The following is an 18795-nucleotide window of genomic DNA, read 5'->3' as shown; positions in this document are numbered from 1 at the left end:
TGAACTGCTTCACCAGAGCATTTGCCAGATGTGTCGCCCCTCCCCACAATCATTCAGCTTGGTGGCCTGGGGCCTGAGTTCAGGCATCTGATGCTGAGACACACTGAAACCAGTTTGTGGATTGGAACCAGACAGTCCCAACCCACTTCCCGGCAGCAAACGCACATGGCCATGGATTTTCCTGACCTCACATGCCAAGAAGAAAGGTTATTGACAAGATGGCCAAGGGACATGACAAAACCTCGTGGCATGGCCATGTTTGGACACTAGCCAAACGCAGTAAACACGGTAAGGCTAAAGTAAAATGCACCAGAAAATAGCAAAAATTAACTGCTGCCTGCAGCTTGCCCCTTAGGCACACCTAAAGTAACCAAAAAATTCTGTTAGTCTAGGCTAAAATAATAAATGTACCCCATTGTACAATGATAAAAAGTTATGAAAAGTGACAACAAAGTAACCAGACTAAGGGAAAACAATGTTTCCCAGTACTGACAGCCTGAAGGACCTGTCATTTTCCCCATCACAAATGAGCATGCGCCAGTGTAGTGAATCTGAAGGTTTCCCTGCGAGGCAAAAAGAACAGGCCAGATAAAAAAATAAAAGCAAAATGTCTGGGGAACCATACAAATAGAGGGAAAGGTGCTGTAAAGATAAATCTTTCGTAACATCAGCAATAATTGAAAGTTGCATAATAAAGCCTGTTAGGTAATGTGGCCTTTGTAATCCAAAGGTTGGGGTGAGTACTACATGAAGTGATACTTCTGTTGTGGCTGACCAGATAAGATTTTTAAGTGAGAGTATTTTATTCCCCAGGTTTAAAGTTGGGAGTAAAGTGATGTTTTGGGAGTAAAAATCTAAGTCCATTTCCCAATGGTAGTATTTTCTAAGTGAGTAAATGCTTTTACTGTTAAACTAAAATATTTTTGTAATAATCATTTATTTGCACATAGTTACTCATGTACATTAAGATTCATGTTTACTTTTTCCAATAGGGCAGTAATAAAAAACAGGGGCACAAGGTGCTCCGTGTCTGTTTCCTATTTGTTGTTTGCAGTATTTTTTCGCCTATTTTTAGGGAGTGAAAGTGGCCAACACACCCCTTATCTGTAGGGCTGGCTGTGAGAGAGGACTGTTATGCGTTTGATGTAGGAGTCAAAGAGGTTGTGGGGTGCTTATTTTAGTCATCTTTGTTGCTGGTGTGGCTGACGGGCTTAGTCTCCAACAAAGGTATTATTTGACTAGTTTCTGGTAGCTGTTTTGTTGAGGTCTGGGATTTCATCGACAAATGCTATGTTGGTATGTAGAGATCAGTAGCAAGGTGGAAGTTTGTGATCTGTATGTGCGAGTTTGAGAAGTGACGATGAGCATTTCATTTGAGTTTAGAAGGATCATAGAGGGTGACGTCAATCAGGTCTTTTGGATGACTGTAAGACGTTCTCCTCCCTTTCATGCGTTCTGTACCCTGTGGAAATGAGGCCATTGAGGATGCGTGTGGCAATTGGGAAGAACCAGACCTCTGTGATGACAAAGTTATGTGTGGTGATGAGGTTGGCAAAAGCAGGAAGCCATGTTAATGTTGGCATCGAAGGTTATGCAATGTCATCAATAGGGAAGCTGGTCATGTTACAGCAGTTGGGTGAGTCTGGTCTTAGTGGACTGTTTACTGGATTTTTGCAGTCAGGATTCCCTAAGGCATCCAGCTCTTGACTGAGAATGCCGCTATAGAGATGTTCCTTAATAAGTGTAGGCAGGGCAGGCCAGCCGTTTGTGGTGAAGTCATGTGGCTACTGGCATTAGGTTGCCGTTTTCGGGTACGCTAGGAGTGAAAGGTTCGCCTAACCCCGCTCTGCTCCGGTGGTCAGATAGATGCCCAGTTTGCAACTGTGTCAAAGTAAAACGTATAGGTAAATCCACATCGAAGAGAAGGAAGTGGAGAAAAGTGCTGAATTTAAAAACAAAAATGTTATCGGCAGCCTGTACACAGCATTTGAAAGACGTTTGGGGAAATGTGCGATGTCACCAGCCCATCCATAAGAGTATATATGTCTATAATAATTGACAAGGCACAAAGATGCATCTTTTCAGTTACATGGAAGTAGCCAGCAATCTTTTTTTAAAGGGAGAACAATCTAATCTAATAGCATTTCATAGGAGAGTCAAAACCGAATTGAGGCCTGCTGATGTTTTTTTTTCTTTAAAGGTCTGAGAATCATCTTTGTATGAAGAAACATACAAAGATATTAGAAATAGAAACCTCTTAACGGGAGTTTGATTGCAAAGGAAAATGTATAATGTTTCTCTGTTTAAGGTGACAATTGGAATTTGGAAAAATACTGAAACCTGGAAAGCAAATTGGCGTTCCTTGACCTCCCCAACAGAGACAGGAGTGGAATTTCTGCTTCAAGGAAAAGCAGCCAGACCTTAAAGCGGGGCAAATCTTAAGACACTGCCTGAATCAAAAGGGCCAGATGTTTCCCTTTGTTCCGGTAACAGGCCTTCCAGTGCAAAACAAATGCTACTCCTTAACAACCCCATTTTGTCATTGAGCCTAGCAACAATTCACCATAAATACTACTAATATACTCTGGTAAGTTGCCTGCAGTGGTCTACTCTCAACATAATAAATACTTTCCATCAGCTATGTATTTTCAGGGGGATGTGATTTACATCTTTAAAGACTGGGAATCTGGCTAAAGTGAAATAAAGGAAGAAAGGGTCTGTTCTCCCTCAAGGCGGCAGAGCTAAATAAACATGTGACTACAAGAAAATAAACCACAAATAACTCGTGCCATGAAAACCAGCCTTCTCAGCAGTCATAATGATCAGCTCTCGACTTCAGAGGAACACACGATGTTCTGTTACCAGGCAGAGGAACTGGAGATGCCATTTAATATTCTATTAGATCAAAACAAAACTATCTTTACATATAGAATTACTTTTATAAGTAACTTTTGATTGGAAAGTCATAGAAACTAATTTTGAAAAAAAAATATATACATATAAAATTGCTCTATACCTCGGTATAAAGTTTAGCGGAGTGCACTCCGAAAAGCAGTCCAGTGAGACTGTGCCACACCAAACACAGAATCCAAAGGCCAAGGATCTCCAAGCATCCAAAAATGTACTTTTAGATAAATGCCATGGACAAAAGAAAGGGAACACGAAAACGACGCGTTTCGTGGCAAACTGGCCGCTTGTTCACGTTTCGAGTGCAAACACAAAGGAAGGACATACAAACCAGTATGCTCTCTATGATACAGGTGTATAGAGCGACATGCACTGACACAGAGGCTTATTTTACTTTACACAGTCCGCCATATTTGAACGTGTTACAGACCACAGTGAGTCGAGTTAAATACACTGGAAAATGTTCAAACAAGCGTCAAATTAACTGTCAGTATTGTTCTTTTCTCAACAATGATATAACCTGCACAATGGTTATTGTATATTCACAAAGTAAATAATATGCAGTGATATTAGTGGCATACTGAGAGTAATCTATTGTGGGTCTGGTGTGTGATCGTAATAGCCATATTGTATTACCCTGTATACCCAATACAATACATCCGACACAGATGAAACTGCATTTATATACATATGAGGAAATTGGTAAGTGGCCCGTTAAACTGTGTCTGTCGAGAAGAGTTTCTCGCATGGTTAGACCTTATATTGTTAAAATACATAGTGCTTGTGGCAATGTCATGTCAGTGTTTGTAAGATGTATTGGGGTTATTTGTTGTTAAATTACAGGGTATTGCCTATTTAAAGTGCAGATGCCTCAATATGTTGCCTATTCAAATATGCAACAGCCAATCTATTGCTAATAAGGTGCAAAGCGCATTAATGGCAGCAAAGTTAGCAGCAAATTTAGTATTCCCACAGTGGGGATGCATAAAGTGCAAATGCCTTTGTGTGCAAATATGCAATAACCATCCCTCCATGGGTAAATTGCAAAATGCAATATAGCAGCCAATAACATACCCTATGTAGGGGTATGTAAAGTGCTTAATGCATGCAATACCTGAACATTAGATAAGGATAACTCACATTGCCAAATAGATAAGAATACAATAGAATGCATAGCTAAAAGATGTAAAACCACTAAATTAAAACCTTAATTCATGATAAGACACAGTTATTTACTGGCTAACTGCGCAGTTGAGAGAAGACATATACAGTGCACGTCCAATTATGAGGCTGCTGGTTGACTAGTGTTCCTAAATAACAAAGCAAAAGAATTGCTCACCCTTAGAAAGAAAGAAGATTAAAATAAGATAGCTAAAATGGAGAGTCTAAAATTCATTCAAGTTCTCTTTCGTCAGTAAAATATTGAATTGATAGTTTCTGTGTCCTTAAACTAATATGTAAACTGGACCTGTGTCAGCAAAATTTAAACCTCTGTGTATTGTCAGTCAATTACATTAGGAGTTTCTAAGAGGCCTACCTATATAGGATGTGTTAGTATAACTAAACATTGAATTAGACATTTTCAGAGATTCTTGCAAAATAGAGGAGAGGTAATAGTAACAAAATTTGAACTCCAAGTAAATTGCCTCCATTACAGGTTCAAGATGCAAATACAGTCAGTTTGGTCAGGTGCCTAGGAAAGTATAAAGTTCCTTGTCCAGATTATGTCCCTTTGGCTTTTTTGTTTCCAAATCCAGAATGTACTTGGTCTCACTCTCAGATTGTCTGAGGAGGAGCTCCCCATTACCTCCTCTCGGTGCCTTAAGAACTGTATGTATCCCAAAGTAGGCGAAACCTTCTAGTTTACCTCCATGCTTTTCCTGGAAATGTAGAGCCATCGGATATGTGAGATCAGTATTCTTGATGGCTCTTTATATACAGGGTGAAAAGCTTAATTGGCTGAATGTTTAACAATTTTATTTTGATATTATGTTATTTATGTAAATTAGATGAATGTTGATATTTTTTCACAAACTGCAGAGGCCAGTGGTTCATATATCCTAGCATCTGTGTCTGTGTGCTGTTATTCTGAGATGTAAAAATCTTTTCTATTTTAAAATATCAGTGGAAAAGAATTAACAGGCCGATTCATGTAATTCCTTCCAAAAGTGTCGCACGCGGCTGGCGCACAGCGTGCCCGTGCGAATGTCTGCGCCAGCCGCGTGCGATAAAATCAATTTCCGCGCACAGCGTATTCATGGATTTTCGCCTCCAAAAGCAGACGTGGCGCAGAGTAGCGCAGCGACCCTGCAGCAGCGCCAGTTACGCCCCCAAGAACGCCGTTGCGCAAGGAAAAGCCATCAAGATCGCAAAACCATCGCAAAGGCCCGTGCCAACCCTGTACCAGTTTACCGGACTGGCAAACAGCAAACGCAAAGCGGGGAACACGTATTACGGGTTTCGGGAACATGCGTGCGCTAGAAGTTTAACACGCGATCTGGCCTGGGGGAGCGGGTGCGTGTATTTCAGGGGTGCGCGAGAAGTCCCACACGCGATCGGGCCTGGGGGAGCGGGGTACGTGTATTTCAGGGGCTCGCGGGTGGTTCTACATGCGATCGGGCCTGGGGGAGCGTGTGCGTGTGTTTCAGGGGTGCGCGAGAAGTTCCACACGCGATTGGCCTGGGCGCGTGTAGTTCAGAGGTGCGCGAGAAGTTCCACACGCGATCGGGCCTGGGGGAGCGTGTGCGTGTATTTCAGGGGTGCGCGAGAAGTTCCACACGCGATTGGGCTGGGTGTGGGTATTCTAGGACTGCGCGGGAAGTTTTACACGCTCGCCTACAACACATCATGGAAGCGAACGTGGCCAATCCGGAAACACGTACGCCAGCAGGAAGTAGGCGTACGTCCACCCGCACAGCATAAAAGTGCACGCAAACAACAAACAAGCTCAGACGCCAGGATGAACATACCGTTCCTAGAAGCAGTGGCCGTGGGATACCGCAGGAGGAGGAGGAGGAGGATAGTCCGGGCCATAATTTTTACACCCAGAACCAGCCTTTTTGGGATGCCTGATGACCATGTGTATGGGAGGTACAGGTTTCCACCTCACATAATACTCGACCTGGTCAGTGAGTGGGAGGATGACCTCACATCAACCACCCTGTTCTCCCAAGCACTCAGCCCCCTGGAGAAGGTCCTCAATGTACTGCACTTCCTGGCCACTGGATCATTCCAGCGGACAAGTGCCATAGTGGGGGGGGGTGTCACAGGCCACGCAGTCACGCTGCCTACACCAGGTCTTGGCCATCATCACTGCACGCCCATCAGTCCGCAGGCACATATACCTGCCCAGAACACCTGCAGAAAGGCAGGCTGTTGCCCAGGATTTCTACAGGGTGGCACAATTCCCCAAAGTGCTAGGTGCCATTGATTGCACCCATGTGGCTCTACGTCCCCCCAGGGCAACTGAGCACATAATAAAATAATAATAATAATAATAATTTGGCATTTATATAGCGCTACGAACCCTCAGGTATCTGAGCGCTGCTTATTATTACCCACGGTGTGTGGTGCTCATTTATCGACCTCGGAAGGATGAAAGGCTGAGTTTGGCCCCGCCGGGATTCGAACCTGCATTCGCAGGCTCTGCACTGATGTCAAAGCGAGCGCTCTACTCGCTGTGCCACTTGACATCTATAGAAACCGCAAGCACTGGCATTCCATCAACGCCCAGGTAGTATGTGATGCCAAGGGAATCATCACCTCAGTATACGCCAACTATCCAGGCTCCACCCACGACAGTTTCATCTACAGAATGTCTACCCTAAACCGGGACATAGAAGCTGGGCGGCATGGCGATACATGGCTGCTCGGTGGGTATAAATGCCACTGCGCATGCATGCATGTCAGATACTGAGTAATGTCACAACCCCACTGATGATACCACTGATGATACCCATCACCACCTCCCCAGGGGACAGTGCCTACCCTCTCAGCACCCACATGATGACGCCAATTCGGAACCCCACCACGCCACCCCAGGTAAGATACAACACAGCCCACATTGCAACCCGGGGCATCGTGGAGCGCACATTCGGAGTGCTCAAGTCACGCTTCCGCTCCCTTGACCGTTCTGGCGGGCAGCTGTTATACGCTCCCCCAGTAGTGTGCAGGATCATAGTGGCAGCATGTGTCCTGCACAATGTTGCAACACGCCGGGGCCTGGCCGTGGACATGGTGGTGCCCCCACATCCCCAACCACATGCATGCCCACTGCGCATGGGAGGGGAAAGGGCACGGGGTGAGGCAGCCCGTATGCAGCTTGTGGCTAATTACTTCACATAAAATCACACCCCTGTGGAGTGCACACAGCCCTGGCACATACCAGCTGACAATCAATGATGATTGTAACTGACAATTATGATGTGTCAATGGACAGTCAACTGTCACAACCATACCAGCCTGAGATTGTACATCTGGAAGTGTTCCATTGTGTGCTTCCCTACCTACACAAACACCACCAATGCTGTGTTCAAAAGACACACTTCTATGCTGCTAGAATCATTACCCCCTTGCAAGACACAACATGACAACAGTGCCATGTCACCCAACCCCTCCCCAGCACCGCCACCCAACACACCATGGCATGACATGCCATGTGAGAGCAAACAAAGTCATCCCCCAAACATGACACGTGTCACAAAGTACAGTGTCCCTAATGGAAACTGGCCACACACAATATGCCGACATAAATGTAGAAACAACACCACACATGACCAAATACTTACCACAATTCAATCGACATAGCATAAACATGACAGTACTAAGGCAAAGGATACGTAGTCTTACAACATGCAAATGCCAGCACATCCGCCACCTCCAACAGTAGTGTTGTTGCCACGCACATCTGGAAGTCCACTGCTCACAACATGAGCTCCATCTCCAAAGTGGACGGCCTTGTGAAGACATGATGAATGAACCTGCAAATTAGGAGGGAGACATGGATGCACAAGCACACATCAATACACCATGCAGTGCACAATACAACAATATGCACTAGGAATGTATACACAGTATTGACTACAGACTGCCCACACAGCTCATGGGAGTCCAACGTCACTGTGTAATTCACTGTCACTTGGGCACACCCTTTGCAAGCCCGTGGAAACGGGAAGCAGGAGGGGTGTGTGTCTCACGAACCCAAGCATCTAACCCAAACTCAGGACAAGCCTGCATGTGCCCAGCCAGAATACAGTGGATGCCCACGGGAGCCACACAAGGCAACACACTGCAACAAAAAATCAAAAATGGCCATGTGTGGGCCAGGGGGGTGGGGGACGCCACCCAGGAGGTCCGAGGACAGGGTGCCCACCAACAGCCACCTGCGTGAATGTTGCGAAAAAAAAAAACCTCCATGGGCTCATGGCCTGCACGGCTACTAAATAGTGGGAGATTCACTGCTGGATTCGCTCTCCTCAACCTCTGCTGCTGCTGCCACAGGAGGTGGTGGTGCTATGGGAGGCAGCCCACGCAAAGCCCTAGTTTGGTCCTCCATGGCAGCAAGCATGCGGGTCTGGAAGGCCTCGTTCTGGTGGGATATGGTGCGGAGATCCCCATGCAACACCCGACGTGTTGCCCAGACCTCCGCCCGAGGTTGCCTGCATCTCTGCTGAGAGCGTACGGGTGACACGCTCCAGCAGTTGTTCCGTCCTGGTGACAGTGGAAGCCTCAAGGTCCACAAGAGTCTGCCTGAGGTGCCGGACCTCTCCCCTCAGGGCTTCCCTCTGTCCCTGGGCATCTATAGAAATTGATTCCCTCAGATTGTCCAGGGCCGCCTGTCTGTCCCTGTTGGACGCCAACATGTCCTCCCTGACTGATTGGCAAATGGAGTCTGTTGCCTGCTGTAGTAGCTCCATCTGCCTTTCTGGGGGGACAATGGAAGTGGCCACCCTCTCCATGGCTTGAGCAATCATTTCTGATGATGCTGCCTGTTGGTTGGCCATACCGTAAATGGATTGCTCCCATGCGGTATTGCCTGGTGGCGGGCGGACACCGCGTTGGCGGGCACCACACCTGTCTGGGGCAAGGCGAACTGCGCCTTGCGGTGTCGGCACTGCCTGAGGCTGCAGGACTGCATTTCCCCTCTGAACTGCTGGCCTAGGAACAGGATCAGATGTTGCAGAGTGTGGCCCTGCATCCGTAACCACCACAGGCGCACCTACCAACACTGACATCCCCATAGTGGGCTCTACCCCTGGTGCAGGTGGGTCGGACAGAACAGTATCCCTTCCATGAACACATACCTGCGAATCCACATAGGCCTCATCCGAATCAACACCTGAAAAGAGTTCTGGGGAGGTGCAGCCAGGGACACCCCTGGACAGTATGGCCTGCAGCAAGAGAGGGTTCTCCCCCACCACCAAACCACGTCCCCCACTGGTGTCTGGTCGTGCTTCAGATCCCTCCTGGGCCTGCACCATCTCCACTCCCTCAACAGCATCAGGTGCGTCATCCTCTGCAAAGACATGAAAGACAAAAAATGGGAACAGGCATTAGCACCATGGCACGCTATTAGGCCAGAGAAGCTACAGTACCAGTACTTGATTTACACATGTCCCACATGACTATAACCCTCCCATGCATGCACTGTCCATGAGTTGGAAGGGGAGGAAAATGTCAGACACTGATGACACCAAGATGGGTGAGCAACACATCAGCTGCATGCTGGCTCGCAGTGCCATCACACATTGGCCTGTGAGTGGCATGTCCAATACACATACATGACACATGCCATCACACAGATGGCATGTACCATAGGCATGTCATATATGTGACAATAGGGCAGAGTGATGCGCAGTAGAACCAGGTGAATTCCTACAATCAGCCTGAATGAACACAGCTAAATACGGAACAATGTTGTAGCAAGATGCCACTTCAAGGGCAACTGGCGCGATGTAGTGCAAAACGCCTACTGTGGCCAGAAGGGATACTGTAATACCCAAATCCCGGGGCGCCGAATGCATTGGATGAAGCACATGGGTGGGCCAAAACACTCAGGCACACACACCCTGACCTGGCACTCAACCAGAACCCCTCCCACTAACAACATACACATGGATCACACACACATGCATGTGCACTCACCGGACAATGCCTCCTAATCTGGCAGTTCTCCCACACCTTGGATCTGCTCCTCTGTGACGTAGGTCCCAGTGACATGCTCATGTAGAGTGAGTTCTATGTCCTCTTGTGGAGACCCACCTCCAGTCACCAGAGTTGCGGCATGACTTGAGGCCAGCTTTTTCTTAGCCCTATGCTTAAGGTCGTTCCAGCGCTTGTAGCACTCAACAGCTGTGCGCCTCATAAACCCAAGGGCACTTATGCTGTCCGCGATGGACTGCCAGTGTGCCTGACGTCGAGCAGGTGTAATCCTACACCCTGAAGTGACCAACATTTCGGCGTCATGTTCGGACACATACTGCACAAGTGCATCCAGTTCGGTATCATTGAAGCTAGGCTTCCTTGGCGTGCCGGACCGTGTAGCCGTGTCGGGGTCATCAGCCTGTACTGGACGAGCACTCTTCCTCTTTCGTTTTGTGGGTGGTGTGGATCCGGCGTGCCCTACGCCGCTATGGACACTAGGGGCAGAGCACCCGTGGACTGTGTAGTAGTAGTGTGCAATGGCACACTGACCACATGACTTTCTGCAGGCATTAGCTGAAGTGTGATGATGGCAGGGGGAACCTCAGTCTGATGTACCGGGACCAACACTGTCCTTGCTGGGGGAGTCAGAGCTGGGGTGGACTGAGCTGCAGCTGCCCCTGTGCCACGTGGCCTGGTGACACTAGCTTGCGCCGCCACCCGTGGCCTAGACTTGGTGACCTGGAAGTCAGCCTGGGAGTCACCCTGTGCTAGGTCAGGTGCCACAACGGGCCGGTCCAACAAGGGCTGAGCAGGGATGGTGTCAGCCACGTTTCCCTCAACCATGGGGGGGGGGATGTGTGTCCCTGACTGGTCCTCCACACGTGGGGGGCTAGGGGGAGCCTGCAAATCCTGGCCACGACCCCTACCGCGCCCACCACGCCCACCTCTTGAGGCTCGGCCACCTTTGCCACCCTTACCACTTGCTCGCCTCCCAGCCATGGCACTGATGGAGTTGTGCGTATGGGAGTTGCAGTGGACAATTGTCCTGGGCAATTGGGGGTCAAAAGGGTAGGGTACTAGATGGAATTGGTACCCAAGTGCTCTAGCAAGGCTGTATGGAACCCCTGGGGAAAGATGACGGGTCACGCAACGCACAGGCACCCCTAAAACAGAAAATGACGTGCACGCGACCCCTCGTAGACCACGTGCGTGGGAAAAGGAACCTGAAACACAAAAATGAACGTATGCGTGTCACACGCAGCCTACAATGACCTCTGAAGGGGTACGCTACACACGGGGCTAGCACAGTTGGTAAATACGTGCACGACTCACCGTCTGCCTGGGAAAAGAGCGTGAAAAATACGCGCGTTGGCAACACCCCCGCCAAAAGAAGAATTGTACACTGTCTGAGGAGACAGGACAAAAGGAGAAGTCAACGCTGTTTGAGGAAACAGGTCGAAGAGAAAATCAGAAAAATACTGACAGAGGTAACGGAGTACGAACTAGAAACGCTGTGAAGTAAATCGCGTGTGAACCGACAAGTACAGATTTCACCCACTCGCTCTCCACGGGAAGCACGTACAAGGAAATGACGTACTACACGCACCTTTTAAACCGCGCCACGCGTCCAACGTCACGTCCGCGTATACGCACTGAGGCACTATCCTCTAATTACGCGGGCTGACACTCGGACGTGCAGTTTTTGGTCTTGTAACATTCCCCCGGGTACAGGGACACGCCCGCGCGTGTCACGTCACAGACGCGCCTGCGCTGTCAGGGCCTTTGGTCCAATGGAATCGCGTACACAGGCCAATCGCGTGTGAAACTTCTTGCGCACCTCTGAAATACACGCGCCCAGGCAAATCGCGTGTGGAACTTCTCGCACACCTCTGGAATACACGCACACGCTCCCCCAGGCCCGATCGCTTATGGAACTTCTCGCGCACCCCTGAAATACATGCGCCCAGGCCAATCGCGTGTGGAACTTCTCGCGCACCTCTGCAATACACGCACACGCTCCCCCAGGCCCGATCGCGTGTGGAACTTCTCGCGCACCCCTGAAATACACGCGCCCAGGCCAATCGCGTGTGGAACTTCTCGCGCACCCCTGAAATACACGCGCCCAGGCAAATCGCGTGTGGAACTTCTCGCGCACCCCTGAAATACACGCGCCCAGGCAAATCGCGTGTGGAACTTCTCGCGCACCCCTGGAATACACGCACACGCTCCCCCAGGCCCGATCGCGTGTGGGCCTTCTCTGGCGCACATTTTTTTCCTGCGCAGGGACGCTACCACCTGCTTTCGTGTGGCGGACATGTATGGGCCTGTGCGCGTCTTTGGCCGTGCGCTGTTTTTCCCTATTCGATTCCATGAATACGTGTTGTAGGCGAGCGTGTGGGCGTTCTGCGCACTTGCCTCCTGTACTTCCCCCGTGACGCCCACATTTTCACGAGTTGTTCCCCATTCTGCGTGTGACGCCCCGTGTTACGCCTACTTTTGTTATGTGCGCCGCGCTATGTGCGAATTCGCTGTGGCCTTATCGCACGGCGTTCGGTGACCTGTGCGCCAGTGTGCGCCGCGCACTTTTTCAGCGCACATCCCACATTTTGCGCGTACACGGACTTCCATGAATAGATGTGCAATGTTTTCTGTGCGATAATCGCACTTGCACTGCGATTTTCGCTATTTCACTGCGAATCGCACGTTTTCGCACGCGTGCGCCATTTTTTCGGCACACGTTGATTACATGAATCGGCCTGATAGTCTGTAACACACGTCACAGGCCATGCTGAGATGAGAATCACATGATTGGATTAACTTGAGTGAGAGCAATATGATTAACAACATGATCACTGGTCAGGATATGTTCCAGAAAATGTACTTTGTTTTAACGGTGAAATCTCCAAGATGACATGACATCAAATGGGAGGGAAACTGTGTTTAGCAGTCACTCACATTAGACGGCCTGCTTCATTAATGTGCCCAATGAGTACAAAGGGGGTGGTTTAGGGTGATGTCACTTTTGGAACACTGTCCAAACACATACGCTGACCAATTAGATTAGAGAAATTATACAGCCCCCTAAAGGGAGTGGAGTCACATCTTAAAGGTCCAAACCCATAGATTCTGGGGATTCGCTTGCTCACTGACTGATTGGGATGGACTGGCCGAATGGAAGGAGGAGAGAAAGGAGCATTGACAACAACAGAAAGGTGAATGGATTAAATTGCTTTCCTGTTGGGCCCATTTTGGATTACAGAAGTACACTGTAGGGGAGGCCTACCTGCAGTTAAAGCCCCAGGCCTTCTCCAGTGGAAAAGACAGCAGGCCCAATATAGAAATGGGGCAACTGATCACATTTTGCTTGATGTTGCCCACCTGTTCCTAGAGGGGGAGAATTAAACCAGTCCTTAAGAGGGGGGCCCACCAATCTGTGAGACAGCCAAAAAGAAATTCCTATGTAGTCACTATTCATAGTGGAATTTCATAGATGCATATTGTTTATTTAAATTGATTCAGTTATTTCTATTTGATTAATTAATAGACCTTCTGTGCTACCCTCTGTTTATTTGTCCTGAAAGAGGAAAGGAGCTGTAGGGAATCAATATTGTTAAATTTGTGGTGCCAGGTTCATCGAAAAAAGTTTATTCAATAAATGAAAATTATGCGCACCTGATTTGGGGATGGTGAAAAATGTCCCCAAACTAGTTGTCACATGATTAAAACATCCTGCAAACGAGCCATTGTGTCAGGGTAAGAAAGTGCTCCCATGTTGCGCTCCAGTAGTAGCTGTTGGAGCATTGGATTTCTGAGGTGCCTTAGATCCTGAAGTGTAAAAGTCACCCTGGGCTGTGCGTAAATTGTATTTACTTATTGCTATTATAGTACATTCAAGCAGCTAGCACTGCCAAGTTTTAGATGGTGGCAGGGCTATTGGGAGAGGGTTTCCATGGCAAAGGGGAATGGTAAAAGATTTCTTTGTTAAATTAGCATGAGTGAACCCTATGGAATTTCAACCTCATTATGCATCTCCCAGGGTGGACACCTTCTCACATCACCTATTCTAGGGGCATTCATTATTAGACATGAGAGATTTAGGACCCATAGGCCTTCACACACAAATCGCCTGTATTATAAGTTTTGAAGTCTGATGTGGTGTTGAAAGTCCTTGCATACTTTTCTCTATTCTTTGACCAAAATAAAGGCGTTGAATTGTTCAAGTTAACAAATTATTAGCATAATGATATCGCAGGGAATGACGTCACGTGGTCATTGACCCCATGTCATGTGCGGATATGCCTTTAAACACCTTAACACAAACAGGCCCACCACTTAAGTACTGAATACACTGTTGTACAGAAAGCAGGTTTATTGCACTATTCTCTGGGCGGGCAGTTAGATGCTGTTGCCTTTAAACATGATTGGACAAAACCCTCTTCAAAGAAATCCATTCTTTTCCCAATTCCTACGTCTTCATTGTCCAGTTTTATCTTAATAGTCACCTTCAGATCATATTCACAACACCACTCTTAAGATTAGTCCGTACTAGGTTGTGATGTCAACACATGGTTAAACATTGGTATTGAAGCATAATTTGTTACTAGTAATAACTGGCCTAAGTAAGCCGTTTAAACCCTAACTCTTGATTTGCACATGGCTCTCATGAATATTCCCTGTAATATTAAGAAGGCTGGGTGAATGATTTTTCTTTGCGTTAGTGATGCCATCTCATTCCCCCAGGGCACCATTCCATTGAAACTTTCCAATCTACAAAACTCCCACTTCGTGCTCAAACACTTGTGTATGAGCATGATAATTAATAAAATATCATATTGCACAATTGAAACTCCGGAATAGCCTTAGGCACTGGCTTACCCCGTGTTTTGCTACTAACCACAATAAATAACTAAACTCCTTCTGTCGCGCTCTCGGGCTTCAGGGGATTACACCTACTATCTAAAGTACTTACCAGATCATTAAAAACTCATGGCCATTTTCTACAGCTGTGCTGACCGTGAAGGTTATGCAGTTACTTATTCACCTATCTCCGGGCTCACAGAACCAGTTTCTAAGTTCACTTTGCAAAACAACCCTCGACTACCGTGTTTTATTCTTTTGTGAAAAGCCCACTATATTGAGATTCATGAATTCCCCATGCATTTGTATTAATGTGCATGTATGGTTTTACATTTGGTGGATTTAACATTTCATCTTTCTGCGTGCATGCAAGCTAATATCTATCCATTTCTAGACCAACAGGAACACTAAAGTAGCCTATCCCATGCATAATTAAATACACTTTGATACCTATGAAATTTCAACATGGCGCCCAGCTAGTCGCCACCCCCCAGTTAGCAATATGGTTCGCCCAACATTAACCTGTTGTAATCCGAGACCTTTCCTGACCACCCCAACAGTCATAACATTTTGACCTGATCCTAGCCAGTCCCTACAGTAAAATATCTGACCCGAGGTGAAAAAACCAGGAGAACATGACCACCCATACCCACTGTTTTTCACTGTTGATAACCAGGAAATACACTTTCACACTTCTTGTTAAAAAAAAAAAAAGCTAACACAAACAAACTATTAAAACTGAGAACCAGATATGCTCTGACAAACAATATAACTGCTATTTGATCAGGCAGCGGAGAAGGAGAAGAAACATGTGTAATGAATTTGGCAGGTAAAGTGTAATTCCTATTGAACCACTTGCTTATCAATTTCAGCCAACAACTCTGTATTTTAAACAGAATCTCCACCGACCATTGAACAAAGATATTGGAGTACAAATGTAGTCCCTGAGCTAACGGATATACTGTAATATGGTATGATCCGTTACCAAAATGTGCAGGCAATATGACCTCTGTTGGTCTCCTAACCCATTGTGGCTGGAAGAACACAGTTGCAACAATGGTGGTATGATTGTATCGGAGTGCCAGTTCACCCCCGTGTTCTGTGGGAATGCTCCTGTCCAGCCCCGCGGACCGGACTCGGCAGCTTCTGAGTGACGCCGAGCTGCAGCCGGAAAGAGGAAGTGGTTGAGCACACACATGGTTGCAGAGCAACTGCTACAGGGGGATGTGCGGATTTGGATCTGACAGACAGGAAGAAGGGGTGTAGCCCAGAGCCGTGTCGTGCGCCCTGATCGCTGGACGCTGCCCCTGCAGCAGCTGGCTGCCACTGGACGAGAGCCAAAGCAGCTGCGGCACAGGCGGAGCACCCGCTGCCCATCCCAAAGATGTCTTTCCGCGACTCGGACGCCTCTTCCGAAGCCGAGGTACGAGCGGGGCGAACCCGCCTTCTGGTACGGGTCCCCTCCTGGTCTCTCAAGTTCTCCATCGCCGCCGCCGCCTCGCTCTCAGTGCATGATGCAATGTTCCGCTTCTGGGTCTGAACTGCTGAACCGCTAACCGGCCCTTCTCTGGGGCTCCTCGAAAGAGCCGCCCCGTGTAGGTCTTGTGTCGCTCTGCGTGCGTGCGTGCGTGTAGCGATGTGAGGCGACCAGCGAACTTCATAGCAAGTGCCGTTTCCAAAAGCACCTGTACGTCCGTGCCTAGCCTATGAAAACTGTGCGGCTGGGTGGATGCTAACATTGTTTGCGGCGGTAAATTAGGAAGGATGGCTCGTGGAAGTTGCACAAAAGGAAGGCAATGGGATACGAAACTTTCTGTTCACCTCTACTGCACTCATAGTGTCCCCCTTGGCATGTTTCACCCCTTCTTCGTCGTGTTTTGCTCATGATCCACGCCCTTTCAACTTTTGCTTTCTGCCGGTGACCTCGAGGGCGAGCGAAGAATTTGGTCTCATTGGCCTTCATTTGTGGGAATCCCTGATAAAGGGTGCCCTCTCTTCGCTGGAAGGGGGGAGTCGTGTTTTCTCGTTACCTGTAAGGGATGGTTCTAAATAGTGATATGGAAGTCCAGGCACTACAAGATGGGCGCGGTTCCTCTCTTAGAGACGACAGCCCTGTGTGGTGAATGGTCTATGGGGCGCGCCCTTTAGCCAGAGGGCGACTGCTACTTGTATGTGTGCCATTCGCTTTACTGTTGCCCGATAGAAGGGTCTGCGTACTTTGACGAGCAAGTTCACCAAGTGGAAGTGATACGTTATTAAGTACGGCTACCATGCCATCCGTTTTCTGAGCAATCAATGCAGGCAAGATATGTTTTTCTGATTTTGTACAGTATTCAAATTTGTCAGTAGAATAATAACACGGGTCAAGCCTAATGGGCATCGGCAGTGTCCCCCCCTCCCCCCAACCGAGTGCATATGCATTCTGTACTCCCGGGCAAGTGTTAGTCTTAAAAGGAGCTGCGTTCTCAAACAATCACGGGTTGACTGTGCCAGTGCCTCTATGCCAGCCACGAACCATGCTGCAGACATGTTAGTGTCGTGGAGTGAGGGATGTGGGTGGCAGGGCATTTTCTGTGCCCCCACGTTGCTCCTTCACTGCTTCCTGATGCGGCACTGTCTCTCCAACAAATTAAATCATTAACATTTTAATGATGTAGTGAAAATTACAAGGAGACAGCGTATACGACAGTATTACATGCCTCATTTTCATCGGCACATCTTTATGTAATTGTCTAAATTAAGGTGTAGCAACAGTCAATAGCTCTCTTCAGTTGTAGAAAACAGCGCTTAGAAATGTTTCAAGGGACGCCTGGAAGAGGGGTTCAAATAGTGTTAGGCGGTGGATAAAAATGCTGCACTTAGCTATATTAAGTAAGGTTAGGTTAAAAAAAGAGGCCTTGAAGATACTTTAAAGCACGATCATGGAAAGACGAGAGAGTAGATGGGCTGAGGGGTATTACCCAAATTGTCGTTTACAATTGTTCGAATGAACAATTGACCGAATTTAAAGGGTCACAATTGACCTTTTCACAATTGACCGAATATATATATATATATATATATATATATATATATATATATATATATATATATATATATATATATATATATATATATATATATAGGTTTTGGGGGGTTTGGCGTTGGGTGGGGGGCTGTGGGGGGTTTCCCAACATATTGAAATACCTAGTTATTGTGCAAGTTGCTGTTGTCTGGTGCTAAAAGCTGGCAGTTTGGGAGAGTACCTATTAACGATGCGAGCACCTTAAAACCTATTGCATGTTGCTGGTATGTGAACATAGCCTGGCAAAAAAATAGTAAATGATACTAACTTGGACATGCAATTGTAGCACTACGCAGATCGTAGGGATCATTGTTTACAATAGAAATAAAACATTTTTACACACAAGTGACAACAGTTGGCTTTGTCAATGCTTGTTTTCTACCTTTGTACATACAATTGGTCCACAGTAAGCAACACACATGGAATGGATACAAACAAACCCTAACAAAGGCAGCTGCCCCCTTAAGCACAATCTACTCCGCATTCAAAACCTCCTCTGCTCCAAACCATTACCCACCTATTTTCGGACTCCTTAATGGGTAACAATGTTTTTTTTCCCTATTTACTCAAACACTTTTTTTGACTCCCAAGTAAACGGCATAGCTGGGAAAGGTGACTTCATGTCACTTGATCACCTTTCGCCAACTCTGGGCTTTCATGTAACGGACCAATGCAATCAAGGAGTTGTAGTCTTTCTTTGGTTCCAACTGGATTAACATACCAAAAAAGGATTTCCAAAAAAAACGCAAGCGATTGTCCAGATGACATGGAGTCACTCATCCAATCACCCTACAATATCCCATAAACGAAAAAATTAACCTAGT

At 47.3% G+C, this 18795-nt stretch overlaps 1 protein-coding gene across 5 annotated transcripts in view; it reads left to right on the top strand.

Moving 5' to 3' along the window:
• Positions 1–18795, top strand: part of LOC138447689 (serine/threonine-protein kinase N1-like) — a 1645716-nt gene that overhangs the window by 359778 nt on the left and 1267143 nt on the right. The window contains exon 1 of one of the 5 annotated variants that reach the window (XM_069603965.1): positions 16068–16330. The exons of 2 other annotated variants lie outside the window; for them this stretch is intronic. Coding sequence is in view for 2 of the 3 variants with exons in the window: in XM_069603960.1 (XP_069460061.1) it covers positions 16292–16357 (66 nt within the window). In the remaining variant the exon portion in view is untranslated. Of the gene's footprint in view, positions 1–16067; positions 16358–18795 lie in introns of those variants that run through there. 2 more of the 5 variants (XM_069603960.1, XM_069603961.1) reach the window with 2 other exon arrangements.

Source organism: Ambystoma mexicanum, chromosome 3q, assembly GCF_040938575.1.
Source record: "Ambystoma mexicanum isolate Mex_15411 chromosome 3q, UKY_AmexF1_1, whole genome shotgun sequence".
In the NCBI taxonomy this organism is placed as follows: domain Eukaryota; kingdom Metazoa; phylum Chordata; class Amphibia; order Caudata; family Ambystomatidae; genus Ambystoma; species Ambystoma mexicanum.
The sequence above is the reverse complement of the archived record's forward strand: the minus strand, read 5'-3'. Positions and strand labels throughout refer to the sequence as shown.